This window comes from Lissotriton helveticus, chromosome 2_2, assembly GCF_964261635.1.
Source record: "Lissotriton helveticus chromosome 2_2, aLisHel1.1, whole genome shotgun sequence".
Classification (NCBI taxonomy): domain Eukaryota; kingdom Metazoa; phylum Chordata; class Amphibia; order Caudata; family Salamandridae; genus Lissotriton; species Lissotriton helveticus.
Window position 1 is genome coordinate 181,994,168 of NC_136060.1, and position 18,704 is coordinate 182,012,871.

Below are 18,704 nucleotides of genomic sequence, written 5' to 3' on the forward strand. Positions count from 1 at the left end.
AAAAATAAAAGTTGACTTTAAGTGCTGAAGCAAGATTGAATAAGTGCTTTACTGTTCGTTGCCGTTTAGACCCAAGACATATGTTAGTTGATGTTGGCGATTTGATATTTTTGGCAGGGCAGCCCAAATCGTGGAGGTAAAGTTCCCCAACATGGCCAGGGGTTGCATTGTATTGGAGAAGAAGCACACGGCAGAGGCTTCACTGCAGTGTCTAAGGCCATAGGTCCTGGAAAGCGGGGTTAGCAAGTGGTGTCAATCACTTGCCATCTTTGGGCAGCAGCACAGCAGATGAAACCAGGATTCGCGTTAATAACTGCATAGGTGACAAGTGGCTGAATCGTCCAGCCGAGCCCAGGATGGATTGAAGTTCGTGTTGGGCATGCAAGAAGTTTCATGTAGGTGATTTTCTTTCATGTCTGGGCTGTTAATGAATGGCTGCTCGAGGTACGGCTGAGCTTTCCCCAGGACATCCAGTATGGAGAAGGTGGATCTGTGACGTAGACTTTCCATGTTTCTTTCAAATGAGAGTTTCTCGACCTGTAAGTTCACTGTTTTTTTCCAAGCTGTTACCGGGATGTCACAATTAGGCAGATTGCAGACTTCAATTTGGAGAAGGCTTGTGACCACTGCCAGCTGTGACTGCCATGGAGAGCCTACCTCTTCAAAGATGATTTTAATGTGTGCTTTGAGTGAGGGCGCTGGGGCTCGCAGGGTGCTGATGTAATATTTTATTAGGTCCTCTAAGCATATAAGATCTGGGCAAGGGAGTCCCAGCTCCAACCTCACCCTTAATCTCCTGGCCTTCCGGGGAAGAGTTAGAATTTTTTTATAAGCAGAGATTTGAACATTTCTGAGGTACTTATCCAGTGCTCTGGGGAAAGCTAGGTGTCAGTAGTTGAGAGAGATAACTAGTTTGCCTCTAAGGACTTTTAATATGGGTTCCTTGGTTGGACTGTGCAGCTGTTGGCTTAGTCGTTTCAGACTGTGGATGATCCCGGCTCCCTTATTTCTGAGATGCTTTAAATGGGCCCATGATTTGGCCCCATCTGAGAGCTAGACGCCTAGATAATTATAACTTGTGCATGACTTTTTTTTGCAAGTCGGCGAGTTGCAATTGAGCTGTTTTCTTCAGTGGATATTTACCAAAGATGACTCTCTCAGTCTTCCCCTAGTTTACCAAAAATTTGTTGTTATGGCTATAGAGTGCATTGAGGGCTCTCTTTAAGTCGATTCGGGAGTGACACATTATTACAATGACATCTGCGTACTGGAGGATTTGGAGCCGCACTTTCCCCATCCTCTGTGTTATTAGGCCAGCACCTTCAAAAGCTTTGCCCCTATCTGCCAAGTTGAGGTTGAGAAGAAGAGGGGCGAGAACACAGCCTTGTTTGAGCCGTTGTTAGTTGGCACTTATGCTATTGTGGTTGTTTGACTGGTTTTTATTTAGACCCACGTCCCCTGAGTAGCTGTTAGGAAATTCCCCAGGTGACTAGTTTCTCCCACGAATGCTGCACTGCAGTCTACAAAACAGTAAAATAAAGGTGGATGCTTCGGCTGTGTGGCTCGGCATGAATTGGGAAGAGTATTGATCCGCTCCACGATGGTGGAATTCTTGAGGTGGCATAAGCGTAATTGAAGAGTGTTGTAAGCTGTCATGACCCATAAGTTTCTGATGATTTGAACACTGCAGCTGGGACCCGGTTGGGTCCTGGAGCTCCGTTGTTCCTCATTTTTTTATTGTGTCTGTTACTGTAGCCTCTGAGATACTAGTTATTTGGGTGACCAAGCTGAGTGCAGAGGGTGATTGGTGGGGGGAGTGTATGATGTGCTCTGGTGGTTAGAGTACAAGTGATTGATGTAATTTGCCCACTTTACGTCCGCCACTCTATTGTCCTTTCTCTGGCTGGTGTTGCTTAGTAGGTTAATGCGCTTCCAAAGTTAAATATGTCCCCTTTCTTTGAGGAGGTTGGAGATTTTCAGCCATTCTGCTTCAATCATATTTGTTCTTAGCTGTCAGACTTTCTTTCTGTGGACCGCTGGAAGAGTGGGGATTGTTCGACTTGAGGGAATTTTGTTTTCTCTTCTTCTTGCCTTTAAGGTCTTTAGAAGACTCCGTTTGGTTGTGTATAGCTCCTTTGGTTTGATTTGTAAGTGGGATGGACAAGTCATAGTATGCAACACTGTGTGACTATAAAGTCAGAACTGAATCAGTGTCACACATTTTATGGGCCACTTAGCAAATCTGCATATGAATTGTAGGTTGGCATGAACATTTTCATTCTTGATGGTATTAAAAATGTGACATATATTTCGTCTGATGCTTCATAGTGATCTCAGATTTTCCTGTGTCAGCATTCTAAACGTATCAATAAATGTATCCTAAGAAACAAGTTCACTTATTAGAATTTACCCTACACCTCTCAAAACCTTTTGTACAGGTGGGTTTTCTAATGAATTGAACACAAAGTATACCATTAAATAAACAATTGCAATGGTATGTGAAAGACACAAGACTTGCTGTTCCTTAATTAGGCATGCAGTGCCAGAAAAAAAATATTTCTGTGAAGCTTGCATTTTTGACAATGCATTAATGAAAACACTGGACGCCACAGAACTGATATTATGTAGAGCCTAAGCGCTATTCCTGAAGTATGATGCTGTAAATTCAACAAATAGCAAATCCAGCAATTTTACTTGTTTCACGTCAAGACTTTTGACTTTGTAAAACGAATGGTGGAAACAGCATTCATTAAGCCAAACCAGACAATAAAGCATGAAGATACCCCTAAAAAAACACTCAAGCACTGATCAGTGCTGGCTTACAAAATGAGTACATTTATGGCTAATTTTAGGTGATTAAAAAGTCGCTGATGGGAAATTTTGTGTGTAAACCAGCCTGCTTATTTACCTGGGTGATTAAATTGTGCTAGCCTTATGCTGTCCAAAAAATGCTGTTACCGAATTCCCTACTAATTCAGACACTCAGTGAGTATGGTGGAAGGTGGGCTGATACTTATTGCATATTATAATTAGAAAGGAAAATTCCGCGACATAAGTCAATATTATAGCAGGGCAGTGTGATATAGTACGGAAGAGGAGCTTTACATTGAGCCCTTTAAATACATCTTCTAAATTGGGTTTCGCATTTCAGAAAATCATGATCTGCATGATCTTCTACAAGTGAAGTCTGTGTCAAGGGAAACCAAACAGAAGCAACAATGTTAATTTTTTATGTATCTTCTCACTTTATGGACTAGTATGCCGGGGGATAGGAAGAAAGAAAGCCTTCTATGGCAACACTTCAAGATCAAACAACCAAATCTAATAAACTTTATTCAGAAATTTAACTCAGGAAATAAGGGTTTAATAATGAATATGTATGATGCCAATTCATATAGCAATGAAGGTGGAGATACATTTTCAAATATAGAAATGTTAACCCACAAAATCATATTACTCAAAAGCATGCATTACAAATTGTACATACCATAATGGATTCTTTCCATTTCTCATGAATAACTTTTGCCAGATCTAGATCGATATGCACCACACAATCTTCAACAGTTAATGAGCCTTTGAAGAGAGAAAAATATAATTGCTTTTTAAAATGTGAAAATAAAAGAATAGAAGAAATAACTTGACTTTGGATATACAAACTGTCATATTACCAAGCAGCAATAATTTCCTAAGGCAGCATGAAAGGACACAAACATGCTAGCTAATATAGCGGAAAGAGTACTCAAGGTATATAGCCGTAACATGGCACCGGTACTGGTTGCTTCTCATGGGCAGACGTACACCTGGCGGCCTGGCTTGCATTCATAATAGCACCAGAAGTGAAACAGAATGTTTCTATTGACCCACATGGGACTTAAAACAACAAACACATATGCATTCGCAAAGAAAATAAATATATACCAATGTAGAACATTGAAAAATATAGATTAATCAGGGCAGATTTAAATGTTCATAACGCAGGGCTAGATGTACGAAGGCTTTTTGCGATCACATAGGGTTTGCTTAGCAGAATCAGGCAGTTTGCGACAGCAGTAATGTCTTTAGGTATGTGAGAAACACAAATTGAAAATCGGTAAAACGATATCAAATACCAATTTAGGTTTGTGACTACATACTGAATCAGAATTTTAAAGGGACCTGCTTAAGGCGTCGCTTTAAAATACAGAATTGGAATGGTATGTACCCTTGACCCTGTCTTCAGGCAGGTCGCTCCCCACGCCGCACAGCACCACCTGTGTGTCCGTCAGGGCCGGACTGACTACAAGCCTGCAAGCAGCAGCAGCGGGCTCAGGGGCAAGGAAACCAGGGCCGGACTGGCTACAAGGCAGTTTGGAATGCTGCTGAGCTGGGGGCTGATTTAATTGCAGTGGGGGCTGATTTCGTTTATGGAGCCCTGCCTGTGCTTTGAAATAATGAAAGCAAAACGAATTTCGTTTAGTACACGCAGGTCCCCATCAACAAAATCAGCCCCCAGCTCAGCAGCATTCCAAACTGCCCGGTAGCCAGTCCGGCCCTGGTGTCCGTGCCCCTGAGCCCGCTGCTGCTGCTTGCAGGAAGTTCAAGGCCCGCATCCACCTTGCTGTAATTGCGCTCCTGTGTTGTTATTAGCTGCATTTCGCTTTTTTCCTTTTTAGCACTGCTGTACTTTATTTGCCCTTTCTTGCCTTCTGTACCCCCTGCCCGCTCTACCCTCTTGTTTCTCCCGCCGCTGCGTCCCCTGCGCCCCCCTCCACCCTGCTGTATTTGTGCTCCTGCACTGTCAGCTGCATTTCATTTTTATTCTTTTTTAGCATTGTTGTACTGTTATTGTGCCAGTTTTTGCCTTCTGTATCCTCCGCTCGCTCTACTCTCCCGCTCTTCCTTCCGCCGCGTCCCCGCTCCCCCGCTTGCCTATTCGCAGCCCTGCTCCAGCCTTCCAGCGGATCCTAACTCCCACCTCCCCTAATATGGCGGCTGCGTGCAGCGGGCGCGCCTAAGGCAAGCCTGTCTGCGCCCCTGGCCACCGCGAACGCCACACCGACCGCCGCCAATACACTCCCAGTACCCTCCACGCACTTAACGCTGGACGACCACACACCAGCTTCCTGGCCGCCCCGAAGCACACCAAAGGACCCTTCTCCTGCCGGAGCTGCAACTTCACCAACCTCCGAGCCACCAAACCACCCACCGTGACAGGAGGTACCACCCCAGATGCATACTACTGAACACCCGCTCTGCACGCAAACAGGCTGTCGAACTCTGGGACCTGCTCGACGCATCCTCAACAGACGTCGCCTTCCTGACAGAAACCTGGATGTACGCCTCCTCGGCATCCGACATCGCCATAGCCATCCCGGACGGCTACAAGATCACCTGCAGGGATCGTCCCAACGGAGTATGAGGTGGAATAGCTATTGTCCACAAGAACAACACCCTCAGGGTCTCATCCAGCACCGACGACACCCTCAGCCCCGCCGAACAATTGTACTTCCAGATCCACACTGACCCCAACACCATCCTAAGAGGAACGCTCTTCTACAGACCCACCGGACCCCGGCCTCAGTTCAGCGACTCCATCGCCAACTTCATCAGCACAAACGCCCCCACCTCCACCCACAGACTACATCCTCCTCGGAGACCTGAACTTCAATCTCGAGAACAATAACGACACCAACTTCACCACCCTGATTGACAACCTCGGACTCAGACAGCTCGTCATGACGCCCACCCACTCCACCGGCCAAACGCTTGACCCCATCTTCTCCACAAGCACCCACGTCACCTTCAGCCACACCACCAAACTCCACTGGACCGACCATCGCTGCATCCACTTTACCTTCCGGAAACCCACCACGCACCAACGCACTCAACAGATCCCTCGCCGCAGCTGGAGCAAATCACCAAAGACCAGATAAACACCACCCTCGCCCGAAGCCCTCCCGCCGACCCCACTGACACCGACGCCCGCAACCTCAGGCATTAAATCGACGACTGCGTCAACACTTTCGCCCCGATCAAGAAACCCTCCAACAGACGCACTAACAAGAAAGCCAGCTGGTTCACCGCAGACTTCAGGCCTCCAAGCAAACCTGCCGTAAGCTAGAGCAGAAATGGCACCTCGAACAGACACCAGACAGATACGCAGCCCACAAGAACGCCATCCGCAGACACCATCACCTCATCAGAGCCGCCAAAAGGGCCTCCTTCAAGGACCGCCTCGACAACAATGCACACAACAGCAAAGAGCTCTTCAACATCATGAAAGAACTCTCCAACCCTAGCTCCAACACCGACATCCCACCTTCACAAGACATGTGCGACTCCCTTGCCACCTTCTTCCATCGCAAGATCGCAGACATCCACGACAGCTTGAGCAACCTGACTGCCCCGACAGCCACCGTCACCTCAGACCCCACGGCCACCATCAACATCAATCCCCTGCTCATCTGGACCAACATAAACGACGACCACACCATCAAAGTCATGAACACCATCCACTCCGGCTCTCCTTCAGACCCTTGCCCACACCACATCTACAACAAAGCTGGCAGCACCATTGCACCCCATCTCCGCAAAGACATTAACATCTCCTTCGAGACTGCAACCTTTCCGGAGAGCTGGAAGCACGCCGAGATCAAGGCCTTGCTCAAGAAACCCAAGGAGGATCTGAGGGGCCTCAAGAACTTCCGGCCCATCTCCCTGCTCCCATTCCCGGCGAAGGTCATCGAGAAGACCGTCAACAGACAACTGACCCACCACTTCGAGGAGAACAACATCCTAGACCCTTCCCAGTCCGGGTTCCGCAGCAACCACAGCACCGAAACTGCCCTCATCGCCGCCACTGATGAGATCAGGGCCCTGCTGGACAACAGCGAAACCGCGGCACTCATCCTCCTGGACCTATCAGCCGCCTTCGGCACTGTCTGCCACCGCACCCTACGCACATGCTTCCACAAAGCAGGGACCCAAGGCAAGGTTCTGGAATGGACTTCCTCTTCGGCAGAACCCAGAGCGTCCGCCTCCCCCCTTTCCATTCCGAAGTCCTCTCCGAAGTCTCCGAGATCATCTGCGGCGTACCCCAAGGATCATCCCTCAGCCCGACACTGTTCAACGTCTACATGGAACCGCTCGCCCACATCACCCGACTGCACGACCTCAACATCATCTCCTATGCAGATGACACCCGCGATCCCCTCACCGCCAAAACAAACCTCCACGAAGTAATGAAAGTAGCCGCCGAGTGGATGAAGAACAGCCGTATGAAGCTGAACTCTGACAAAATGGAGGTCCTCATCCTCGGCTCCACCCCCTCTTCCTGGGACAACTCCTGGTGGCCGACCGCGCTGGGAGTAGCATCTACATCCACCAACCACGCACGCAACCTAGGGTTTATCCTCGACTCAACACTCTCCATGGCCAAACAAGTCAATGCGGTCTCATCCTCCTGCTACAACACCATCCGCAAGATCTACAGGTGGATCCCCACAGAAACAAGTAAAACGGTCACCCAGGCCCTCGTCAGCAGCAGGCTGGACTATGGAAACACCCTCTACGCAGGAGCCTCGGCCAAACTCCTGAAACAACTACAACGCATACAGAACGCCTCTGCATGCCTGATCCTCGACACCCCTCGCCACAGCCACATCACACCTCACCTGAGAGACCTGCACTGGCATCCAGTCAACAGGAGGATCACATTCAAGCTCCTCACCCACGCGCACACGGCATTTCACAACACCGGACCAGCATACCTCAACAGACGACTCACCTTCTACACTCGGCACCGCCAGCTCCGCTCCACCGACCTCGCCACAGTCCCCCGAATCCAAAGAGCGACCACCGGTGGCAGATCGTTCTCCCACCTGGCCACCAAGACCTGGAACACCCTCCCCATCTCCTACTGCAGACCCAGGACCTACTGACCTTCAAGAGGTTACTCAAGACCTGGCTATTCGAGCAGTAGCAGCACCCCTTCCCCCCCAGCGCCTTGAGACCCTCACGGGTGAGTAGTGAGCTTTACAAATGGTATGATTGATATGCATTGTTTAGCAATCAAAATTCGATTACAAAACATTAAGGGTTTAATGAAAGGTAGTCATTACTGAAAGGTAGTGGCAAATCATTTGCAAAAAGGAAGGGGCCACTTGGGGACCCCTTCCTCTTAGTAAATGTTGGGAAAAATATTTTAAGAGTAGGCAGTGCTCATAAGGACCACTGCCTAGTCGTAAAAAATGTGAATGAAACTTTTCAATTTTTTTAACGCATCCTGTTTTCCTTTAAGTAAAAAAGACTACATTAAAAAAATATAGCTTTTTTTTTGTCAGTCAAACAATCTTTATTTTGATTAATTAAAATCATAAAAAGAAAAAACATTACATACATCCATGATTAAAAATTGTTAACATTCATCGTTCGGATAAAAACATATAAAAACAAGCATATAAATATTTTAAATTGATTTCATTTCATAGATATACACACACACAGAGGTTTAGGACCCTAAAATTGTCTTAATCCAAGTTCACATTAGCTGCTTTAGGGTTGCCACGCCAGGAATCATTGTTTAACGTAGCACATTAAGTTCATATATACAATATAAATGAGTAAATCCTCCTATGTAGTTAGTAACAAAGTTGGTCTAATCTTATTAGTCCTAGCCGCAGCCACCAAAAAGTTGGCTACGCTAAAAACAATACGTACGGAACCCAACATTTGCAAGTACATGAGAGCTGGCCTCACTTGAACGAAGCCAGCTTCCCGAAGAATTGGTAGTAAGAATTGTTTCCGTGCTTCCGCAAACTTCTCGCAAAACATTACAAAATGGAGAGTGTCCTGTGTCGAAAACCTATCACATGAACACGGGGCACTTTCTTCCGGTTTCCCCCACTGCGGAAAATCGCCCAAAGTAAAATGAATTAGATTGATTCTAAATCTAACCAGCAAGAAACGATGAAACTGGTTGGTGACTAACTTCAGGTAAGGTTCAATAAGAAAGGAAGTCTGCAAGATATACATTACTCTTACTCCTGGTTTTCTAATCTCCTGTTCCTCCCTGTTTTGCTGCGCCAGGTTCATAAAACTTTTTTTGACCCATACCAAATCCTCTTTCCCTAGCTTATCTGGGCAAGTAAACAGGTCTGGACGACCCAGTCTGACACACGCCGCTCTAACGTAAGCCAGCCAGTGTATCCTATCTGCCTTATCCAGTGCCAAGCAATCTTTCAGGATTAAATGATTAAGGGTGATCTCCTCATTAATCCATTTCTTCACCCAACATGTCACCGGGGCCATGTTTAAATTATCTGCAATATATCCAATACCTAGTTCAGCATGCACGCAAAGTGTGGGAGATGAGTGAGGGACCACCAGCAGGGACCTGAGGAACTTGTTTTCTACCACTTGTATTGTATTCATAGGGACATATCCCCAGACATCGGCCCCATATGAGGCAATCGCTAGGCACTTGGATTTATATATTTTAAGCATGGCCTCCATGGGCCTCGCACCCAACCTCTTCGAGAAACTAAGCAATGCTGATGTAGATCTTATAACAGCATTGCACTTCTTTTTCAGTTGCGGTCCCCAGTTACCTTTCTCATCAAAAAGTACCCCCAGATAGGTGAATACTGGTACCCTTGTGACCTCTGCACCCATACATGTAAAACTTCTCACCTTTAACTTCTTCCTTGTAACACCCGCTACCATCACATGCGATTTTTTGCAGTTGACTTTTAAGTCAAGGGACTGCATGAAGCTGCCAAAATGATCTAGCAGCCTCTGCAAGCCCATGCCTGTTCGTGCGATTAAAACAGCGTTGTCTGCGTACAGGAGGGCCGGGACTCCCGCCCCTCCTATACGTGGGACTTCCACTGTAGCCTTAACTAAGGAATCTTCTAGGGTATTGATATACAAGGTAAAGAGGAGAGGGGCCAAGATACAACCTTGTCTGACCCCTCTCCTCGAGCTAAAGTGTCCAGTGCAGCGGCCGTCTGACGTGGTCCTCACTTTAGCAGAAAGGTCCTGATGAAGGTCACTAGGGATATTAATCAGAGGTGCTTCCATCCCCATTTTACGCAGGCTAGACCATAGTTTCGACCGATTTACCAGGTCGAACGCCCATGACAAATCCACAAAACCTAGATATAAGTGGCCAGATTTTGCAATAGTGTATTTCCCTGTCATAAGATACAAATTTAGACATTGGTCTATAGTGCTTCTGTGTTTTCTAAAACCATATTGAAGGTTAGAGAGTACCCCCCTGCTAGTTAGCCAATCCCCCAGTTTTTTTAGAATGACTCTGCCCATGATTTTAACTGCAGAGTCTATCAGGGAGATTGGCCTATAGCAGGCTGGGTCCCCTCTACTCCCTTTTTTAAAAATCGGGACTATGACCGAAGTGGACCAGGAGGGTGGGAAGCCTGCAGAAGCTGACGCATTATACACATTTGTCAGAACTTTTGCCCAAAACTGGGGGTACAATATATAAAGATCTGCAGGCACCCCGTCAGGACCGTGCGCCTTGTGATTGGCCATTTCTCTAATTGCCTTTTCTACGTCTGCTGCGTCAAAAACGAGCGGGGCAGAGGGTTCAACAGTGGCATCACTCCCTTGGGTTAGCTCCATTTGATCGGTATCAGCGTAGATGTTCTTAAAATGTTGAAGCCAAGTGTCATCAGGCATTACACAGTCTGTATCTCTATTTTCACTTTCTTTAAGGAAGGGCTGATTTATTATAGACCAGAACTTTCTGCTTTCCCTTAAGACATCGACAGCTTGGAGATCACTCCACGCTTCCTCTTTAATTGTACATTTGCGCACGCTAATGGCTAATTTGTACTCTTTGCATAATAGAGCAACCAGTCCCTTGTCTCTTGGACTCGTCTTAAGAGCTTCCAAGAGCGCCTTATGAGCCCTGGTACATGAGTGATCAAACCATTTATAGGGTTTCTTGATGTTTGTTCTGTTAGCTGCCTGTAATTTCCCTGCTACCTGTTTACACAGGGCTTCGTAAGCTGTTATAATTTCCCCAGCTGGAGCAGAGTCGTCCAGGCAGATAGCAAAATTAGCCTCCGCTACGAGGGCCAGATCTTCAAAAAAAAGTTTCAGGGACCACAAGGTCCCATTTAATGCACCTACCTTGATCTGTTGTAGATAGTCCCCGCTTCCCTCATTAATAACGAACAGTCCCCTTGGCTCGATCTCCAACAGAACCGGGTTATGGTCACTAAGGGCCCGATGTAGGTCACCAAATACCGGTCGGTAACGGCCGAATTCGGCCGTTACCGACCGGTATTTGGTGATTGAGATGTAGGAGGCAATATTTTGCACAATCGGTAAATTTACCGAATCGGTAAAATTACCGATTCTGTAAAATACCGATTCGGTAATTTTGCTGATTTGGTAAATTCCAGATGTAGGTAGCACTGTTTACAGTGCTACAGGCCTTCAGAATTCGGTATTTTACCACCCAAAACTATTGGGTGATAAAATACCGTATACAGGTGTACATGCACATCTGTGCATGTACACCTGTGCCATGTGACACACAGACATGCCCTTAGGGCATGTATGTGTGCCACATGGAACACATACCTGTACTTGGGGTGCTAGAGGGTGTCAAAAGTGACACCCCCTGCACCCTTGCAGGATTCGGTATTTACCGAATCGGTAAATACCGATTCGGTATTTCCCATTGATTCCTATGGGCTTCAAGGCCCATAGGAATCAATAGGAAATACCGATTCAGTATTTACCGAATCTGTAAATACCGAATCATACAGATTCGGTAATTCTAAAATAAGAATTACCTACATCTGCCCCCTTCCTATTTACTTACTCTTAAATACCGAATCGGTATGATTCGGTATTTAAGAGTAGGTAAATAGGAATTACCTACATCGGGCCCTCAATGCTGACCTAACCACTCTGTATCCTATGGACCTGTCCAGGATTAATGGGGAGACAAAGATATAATCAATCACTGTACATGATCCCGACCTATAAAAGTGGGATCCCTTTCCTGCCCCCCCTCCCTACCTGGTTCCAGTAAATTTAGGTTAGATAGGGCCTCCAGTCAGAGAAAAATCCCTGGGTAAAACACTATCGTGGAGATTCGCTATGTTTCTAAACCCTATCAGTCTAGGCATTCATACATTCTTGCTCCTGCAATTACAGGCCAGTCACTCCCAGTACTAGTGAATAGTTAATTCCCACACTAAAATTGAACGTTCACAGTCTTTTTAATAAAAATTAGGGTTTACACAGAATAACTTAAAATTTCAAAGAATAATCTTTGAACATGTACAATAGAAAAACAGGTATTCATAAAAATTCATTATAAACATTTAGACAAATACAGTATCATTTATCTAACTTAATACATCAGAAACGAAAACATATTAAAAAACTAATATAGCAGACAGAAATATTATACAAAAGAACCCCCTGTACACTATGGCCTTTAAATTCCTTCGCCACACTAGTTACTAGATCCAATGGTCCTTTCTTTATATACAAATGGTGCAGTCAATAGTATCATTAGTGTATGAGTATCTATTGCTCCCCAGACCCTGCTTGGATTCTACACAAGAACATTAATGCGTCGACGCGTTTCGGTGCTGTGGACACTTGATACTGTAGCACCTTCTTCAGGACTGCCGTTTCTTTGGGGTCACCGGCTTCAAGTACTATTGCTTAAAACACTCTCCTTTGAGTGTAGGTAAATGTACACCCGCAGATGTTTCTTTGGTCTATCCCCTCAGTTAGGGAGAAGACGTACTGAGGTAGAGCTCCGGATTGAGTTCCCCTTCTCCAGGGCATTACTCCGTTGAATTTATCCGGTGGTGGACGAAACTTCAGGCGAAGCGGCGCCAGGTGGACAGCTACTGCTCAGAGGATTTTGGGGCCAAAAGGCAACTTCTGACCGCACCAGGAGCACCCGGCGCGGTGTGGCCGCCATCGACGCTGCCCGCCCGGCGTGACCAACTACGGGAAGGCGAGGATTGAGATCCAGCGCTGGGCCCTTAGGCGCGGCCTGGAAAGCGGAGTGGCCGCGCCTGCCTTGAGACACTGCGCCTGGCGGAGACGCCCAACTCAGCGATCAGGGGGTGCGCTGCGGCTGAGCAGCGCACTAGACTGTCACCTACCATGGAGGCCCCTGTGCTCTTTGAACTGTTGTGCCTCGAGGCGGAGGACCCGGCCGGAGCGGGGCCGAGACCCGTGGTCGCGCGCTGGGCCCTGAGGTGTGGCCTGGCGAGCGGAGAGACTGAACCGGACTAGAGGAGCCGAGGCCAGCGGAGGAGAGCACCGCGGCGGCCCGAGGGTGCGTTGGAGCTGGGCCACACGATCGGCTGTCACCCATACTCGGAGCCCCGCAGTACGGGGAGGCGGAGCTCTGAAACGAGCTGTCCGCCAGGACCGGCGAGCCCATTAGAGCGGGACCGGGGCTTGTGGCCGCGCGCTGGGCCCTGGGGCGCGGCCTGGCGGGTGAGGCGACCGCGTCTGTTGGAGGGCGCCGGGGCTGACGGAGGTGATCGCCATGACGGCCTGGAGGTGAGCAAGAGTTGGGCTGAGAAACCGGCTGTAGTCAATCCTGGGGTCCCTGCGGTCTTGGAAAACAGTTCCCTACAACGGAGTATCCACACCGGGCTGCCGGGGTGGGCTGACACGGACCGAGGCCTCCGGCTGGGGCGGATTGTAGCGGGGGGCGGTGAAGGCGCTGCCCACGAGAGACCTGTGTGGGGACAACACCGACTGCGTGTCTTGTAGCTGCCCTGGGATCAAGACTCTGGTCTCTTGGGGATACCTGCGGTACCGCCACTGAGACTTGCTATTAGGAGCTGCGTGGTGCGCAGCTCGGACCTGGGAAAAGCTACGGACGCCCTCCTTCCCTGCTCCATCATCGATCAGCGGGGGGCTGCGGCGGAGGGATGCGGCCGCCATTCCAGGTACAGCGATCCCCTTGAGACCCCCTCCACTCAAACACCTGAACCCCTGCGCTACGTGTGTTGCTGGATGCAGTCTGCCCACTGGACACTGCAGGAATAGACATTGGCCCTTCACCCATCGCGCTGCTCGTGTCTGGGGGCATTAGGACATGGACTGGCACGGGAGGCACGCAACTGAAGGGGAAAATGGCTAAATCCGCAAAACTTGCTGATGCCGACCAAACTGCGGCAAAACTTGACACAATGCTAGCAGCAATGGAAAGGCTGGAGGAATCTGTCCAACTCACCCGTTCATCACTAGAAAACAAGATAGACAGTGTCGCCATTGATCTAATGCATCTGCGTGCCAACCACAAGAAACTGGCGGAGCGCACAACTACTCTGGAGGGCGCTGTGGCAGATCTTGCGCCCCAGGTCACCCAGACTGACAAGCAAGTGCAGGACCTATTAAACAGGGTTGAATTTTTAGACGACCGTGCCGAGGATGCGGAAGGGCGGGCACGGAGAAATAACGTGAGGATAGTAGGTGTGCCGGAACGATGGGAGGGGAGGGAGCCCGCGGCACGCATGGAGAACTGGCTGAAGGATCTGCTGCCAGAAGGCGCGCTGTCACCCTACTTCGTCGTGGAGCGAGCACACCGCGTGCCGACCAGGCCGCCCCAGAGGGGTCTAATCCTCGACCGTTGCTCCTTCGGATCTTGAACTACCGTGATAGAGATTCCATCTTGCGCGAAACCAGGCGGCTTGCAGATATCCGCATTGACAATGCTAAAATAATGTTCTTCCCTGATTATACAATCCACGTTCAGCGTCAGAGACATTCCTTCCTTGCTGTGAAACAGCGACTGCGCCAGCTGGATCTCAAGTGCTCCCTCCTCTTCCCTGCCAGACTGAGGGTGATAGCGCAAGACAAAATGCATTTCTTCGCATCTCCGGAGGAAGTGGAGGCGTGGTTAGACAGTGGAGTGAACGAGATGCCCCGACAAACGTCAGAGCACTCGACATTGAGACGTTTATGTGGCCCATGACGACACCGCAGGAGTAGATTGTCGCCGGCCCGCCGGGCGCGGACGGCGGCGAATACCAGCCCGCCTGCGGATCTTGTCCGTGATGAACAACAGGATGCCCTCCGGATGGTGGTGGAACTTAGCGGCTCCCCGAACACAGAAGATGCCCTGGTTGGCAGCCCTAGGGATCTGCCAAGCGACGATGAGGCTACCTATGGAATACCCGATTCTCAGGCCTCCACGGAGCAACCGGATGTCACGCCACAGACGGCAGATCTGATACACTGACTGAACGACCTCACTGATTGACGTGGAATGCCTGTCGGTGGTGCCTAGGTGGTGCCGTTTTTTTCAAAATGCGGCGAAGCCCCAACCCTGATGACACCCGGGGTTTGTACGCCTTCACGCCGCCCGGCCATTGGTGCGAGACGCAGTGAGTACTGAGCTTATGATAACTGACCCCCTGCGTAGAAACTAACTGGGCAGAGGCCTACTGGCGCACCCATCTGCTGTGGCCCGAGTGGTGACGTCCTGGCTGGGTGGAAATGGACAAGGCCCGCTAAGCCCTCTAGAGGGTACCCCACACTGAGTGGGGTGCTCCTGAAGAGCAGCGTAATTTCCAGCTGGAACGATTTACATCACTTGCGACTGGTCCAACCTGCCTGGAGAGGGAGAAGCTTCCTTTGCTTGTCCAGTTGCTACACAGATACAGCTGTGCCCAGTGCACAGCGACCCCCCTGGATTTAAAGGTCACTCATCTCATTGGAGATTTTGGACGGCGGCATGTTCAGCAGCCGACCATTTGGCATTACATGTTGGTTGTAGTTCTCATGTTGTTTTCCATTGATTGATTTATCCACTCTTCTTTCTTTCTTTTGTGCTATGCAACTCTTACAAGTACTTAATAAGGTGTCTTTGGCAATTCTTGGTGAGACGGAGATGGGGGAGCGGGGTGGAAGATCTGCCGTGAGGTTGTGGCAGAGCGCAGGTGGGGGAATTACCTGAAGTAACACGATGTCAGTAACAAGCATATGTACATGGAATGTGCGTGGCATTCACACACCGTCGCGAAGATACCAAATTTACTCCTACCTTAAGCGGCACCGAATTCATATCGCACTCCTGCAGGAGACACACCTCAACAAGGCGGAAGTACACACGCTACGCCGTAGATGGCGGGGGCAACTCTATGCCACGGAGTTCTCGTCTTACGCCCGTGGGGCACTGATATGGGTGAGGCCAGGGACCCCCTTTATAGTCTCACACTCTCGCGTAGATCCGGAGGGTAGGTTTGTGATCGTACAGGGCAAACTAGACGGATAGCCTGTGGCCTTGATGTCATTGTATGCCCCTAACACGGATCAGGGAGGTTTTCTTGCACAGCTATCTGCAGACCTGGCACCTTGGCACGGGGTCCCCTGGGTTTTGGGAGGCGACTATAATTGAACGCATGATGTGGGGTTAGACCGCTCCTTCCCGCCCCTGCCGGGTACTCCTGCACAGGGAGAGATGAAGGCCCTTGTTAGCTGGGCCTTACAATAGGATTTACATGATGCCTGGCGGAACCGTAATCCCCACACGAAAACATACTCCTATTATTCAGGCGCACACGCACTGCATGTCAGGTTGGACAGATTTATGCTGTCCAGTGAACCGCTTCCCCATGTCACTGACACCTATTACATTGGTTGCACCCACTCAGACCACAACCCACATGTGCTGGAATTGGCATGGGAATGTCCTCAGCCGCCCATTCCCACCTGGAGGCTTCAACCGGCTCTATTACTAGACGCTCCTTTTCGCAACTCATTAGGCACACAACTCGCACACTATTTTGAAGAGAATATTGGCACAGCGTCCACCCCCCAAATTGAGTTGGACGCGTTTAAAGTCGTCGCTAGGGGCTATTGTCTAGGTACACAGGCTAATATGCGGAAGCAGTTGGACGGGGAACTGACACACATAGAAGCCGACCTGCTCCGACTGGAACAGGATGCAGCGGTGGGTGATGATGAGTCACTACTGGAAGCACGCGCAGAGCATGAGCACTTGCTGGAGAGACTGTGTCACATTAACTATGCAGCCCATTCAGCACGTACACATCATCTTGGTGACAAGCCCGGAAAACTGTTGGCTTGGCTGATCAGACAGGAAGACAGGATGACACCTGTGGCAGCGATACACACTAACCAGGGAGAAGTTGCGTACACTCAAAGCAACATACACGCAGCATTCGTAGACCATTACAGAACATTATACTGCTCACGGTTATGAGTCCCCCTCAATGAGATAATCGCATATCTCTCGGATATACCACTACCAGGGATCGATGACACGCAGAGAGAAGAATTAGAAGCCCCGCTTACGCCAGATGAGCTGCGCACGGTCATATTTGCTTTATCTAATGGCAAGTCCCTAGGCCCGGGCGGGCTGCCTGCTGAATTTTATAAGGCCAACCCAGATATCCTAATCCCTGAGCTACTTAAGGTGTACGAGGCAGCTATTTTGGACGCCTCCCTCCACCCCACGATGAACGAAGCCAACCTCATTTCCCTTCCGAAACCTAGCACGGACTGCATGCAATTGGGCTCATATAGGCCGCTGGCCCTCCTGAACACCGACTATAAGATACTTGCCTCCATGCTGGCTCAGCGACTAGCCCCCTTGGTTCCTGCCCTTGTACATAGAGATCAGAACGGTTTTGTACCCACTCTTAGCACCTCCCACAATATTAGGCGGCTGTTCAGGGTACAAAGGTACGCTACGCTACAGTGGCCTCGCTTGGGGTGTCTGGTGTTAGACCTAGAAAAGCCCTTCGACTCAGTAGAGTGGCCTTATCTCCAGGCTGTCTTGAGGAAATACGACCTTGGTGATGAATATATCGATATGGTCAGTTTACTGTACCAGAAACCTACGGTGCGTGTACGCACAGGACACCTGTGGTCAGATACCATCAGTGTTAAGAGAGGCACTAGGCAAGGATGTCCTCTGTCCCCGCTGCTTTTCTCGCTGGCAATCGAGCCACTAGCGGCGCTACTGAGAACACAGGGCTCGGAGTGGGGGATCCCCCTAGCGGATGGTCTCCACACAGTCTCCCTATATGCGGACGACCTCCTTTTATACGTTAATGATCTTACCTGCTTACCGACGACACTGTCTGACGCCTTTCACACCTTCGAGACTATGTCGGGACTCAGGGTTAATTGGGCCAAATCTGGAGTATACGCCTTCAGTCCAGACACTCAGGAAATGTGTGGTCCGTATCAACGACGAAAGGCTCACTTGGTACCCCACCACGTTCCGGTACCTTGGAATCCATATCTATAGAACCCTACCGGGTGTATTGTAAGTCAAGCTAGTACGGGCAATCTCCTCCTTACAAGCGCAAATGGCCTTTTGGAAGAATCTCCCCCTCAATGTGCCTAGCCGGATTACACTGACAAAAATGATAGTTTTACCAAGACTACTGTATTATTATGCTAACGTCCCAGTGTATTTTCCAACACGTATCTTTAGGGAACTGGTAACTTTGGTCAGGAACCTGATATGGAATACAGGGAGACCCCGGGTTGCATTGACAAAACTTTACGCACCTGGGGAAGCGGGAGGACTAGCAGTACCTAACCAGGAGCTTTACTATCTGGCGGCACAGCTGCAGTGGGTGACGGGATGGCTGAGTGGGAGGCACCTGCGTGATACTGCCACGGATGCTACAGTCTGGACCCACGTGCAAATCCACACTCTGTTCCACCCC

The 18,704-nt window shown here is 49.2% G+C and overlaps 1 protein-coding gene across 2 annotated transcripts in view; it reads right to left on the reverse strand.

Moving 5' to 3' along the window:
- N4BP2 (NEDD4 binding protein 2) overlaps positions 1-18,704 on the reverse strand; it is a 1,406,797-nt gene that overhangs the window by 557,883 nt on the left and 830,210 nt on the right. For both annotated transcript variants that reach the window (XM_078678311.1, XM_078678313.1), the window contains exon 9: positions 3,488-3,573. In XM_078678311.1, the coding sequence (XP_078534437.1) occupies positions 3,488-3,573 (86 nt within the window). The remainder of the gene's footprint in view (positions 1-3,487; positions 3,574-18,704) is intronic.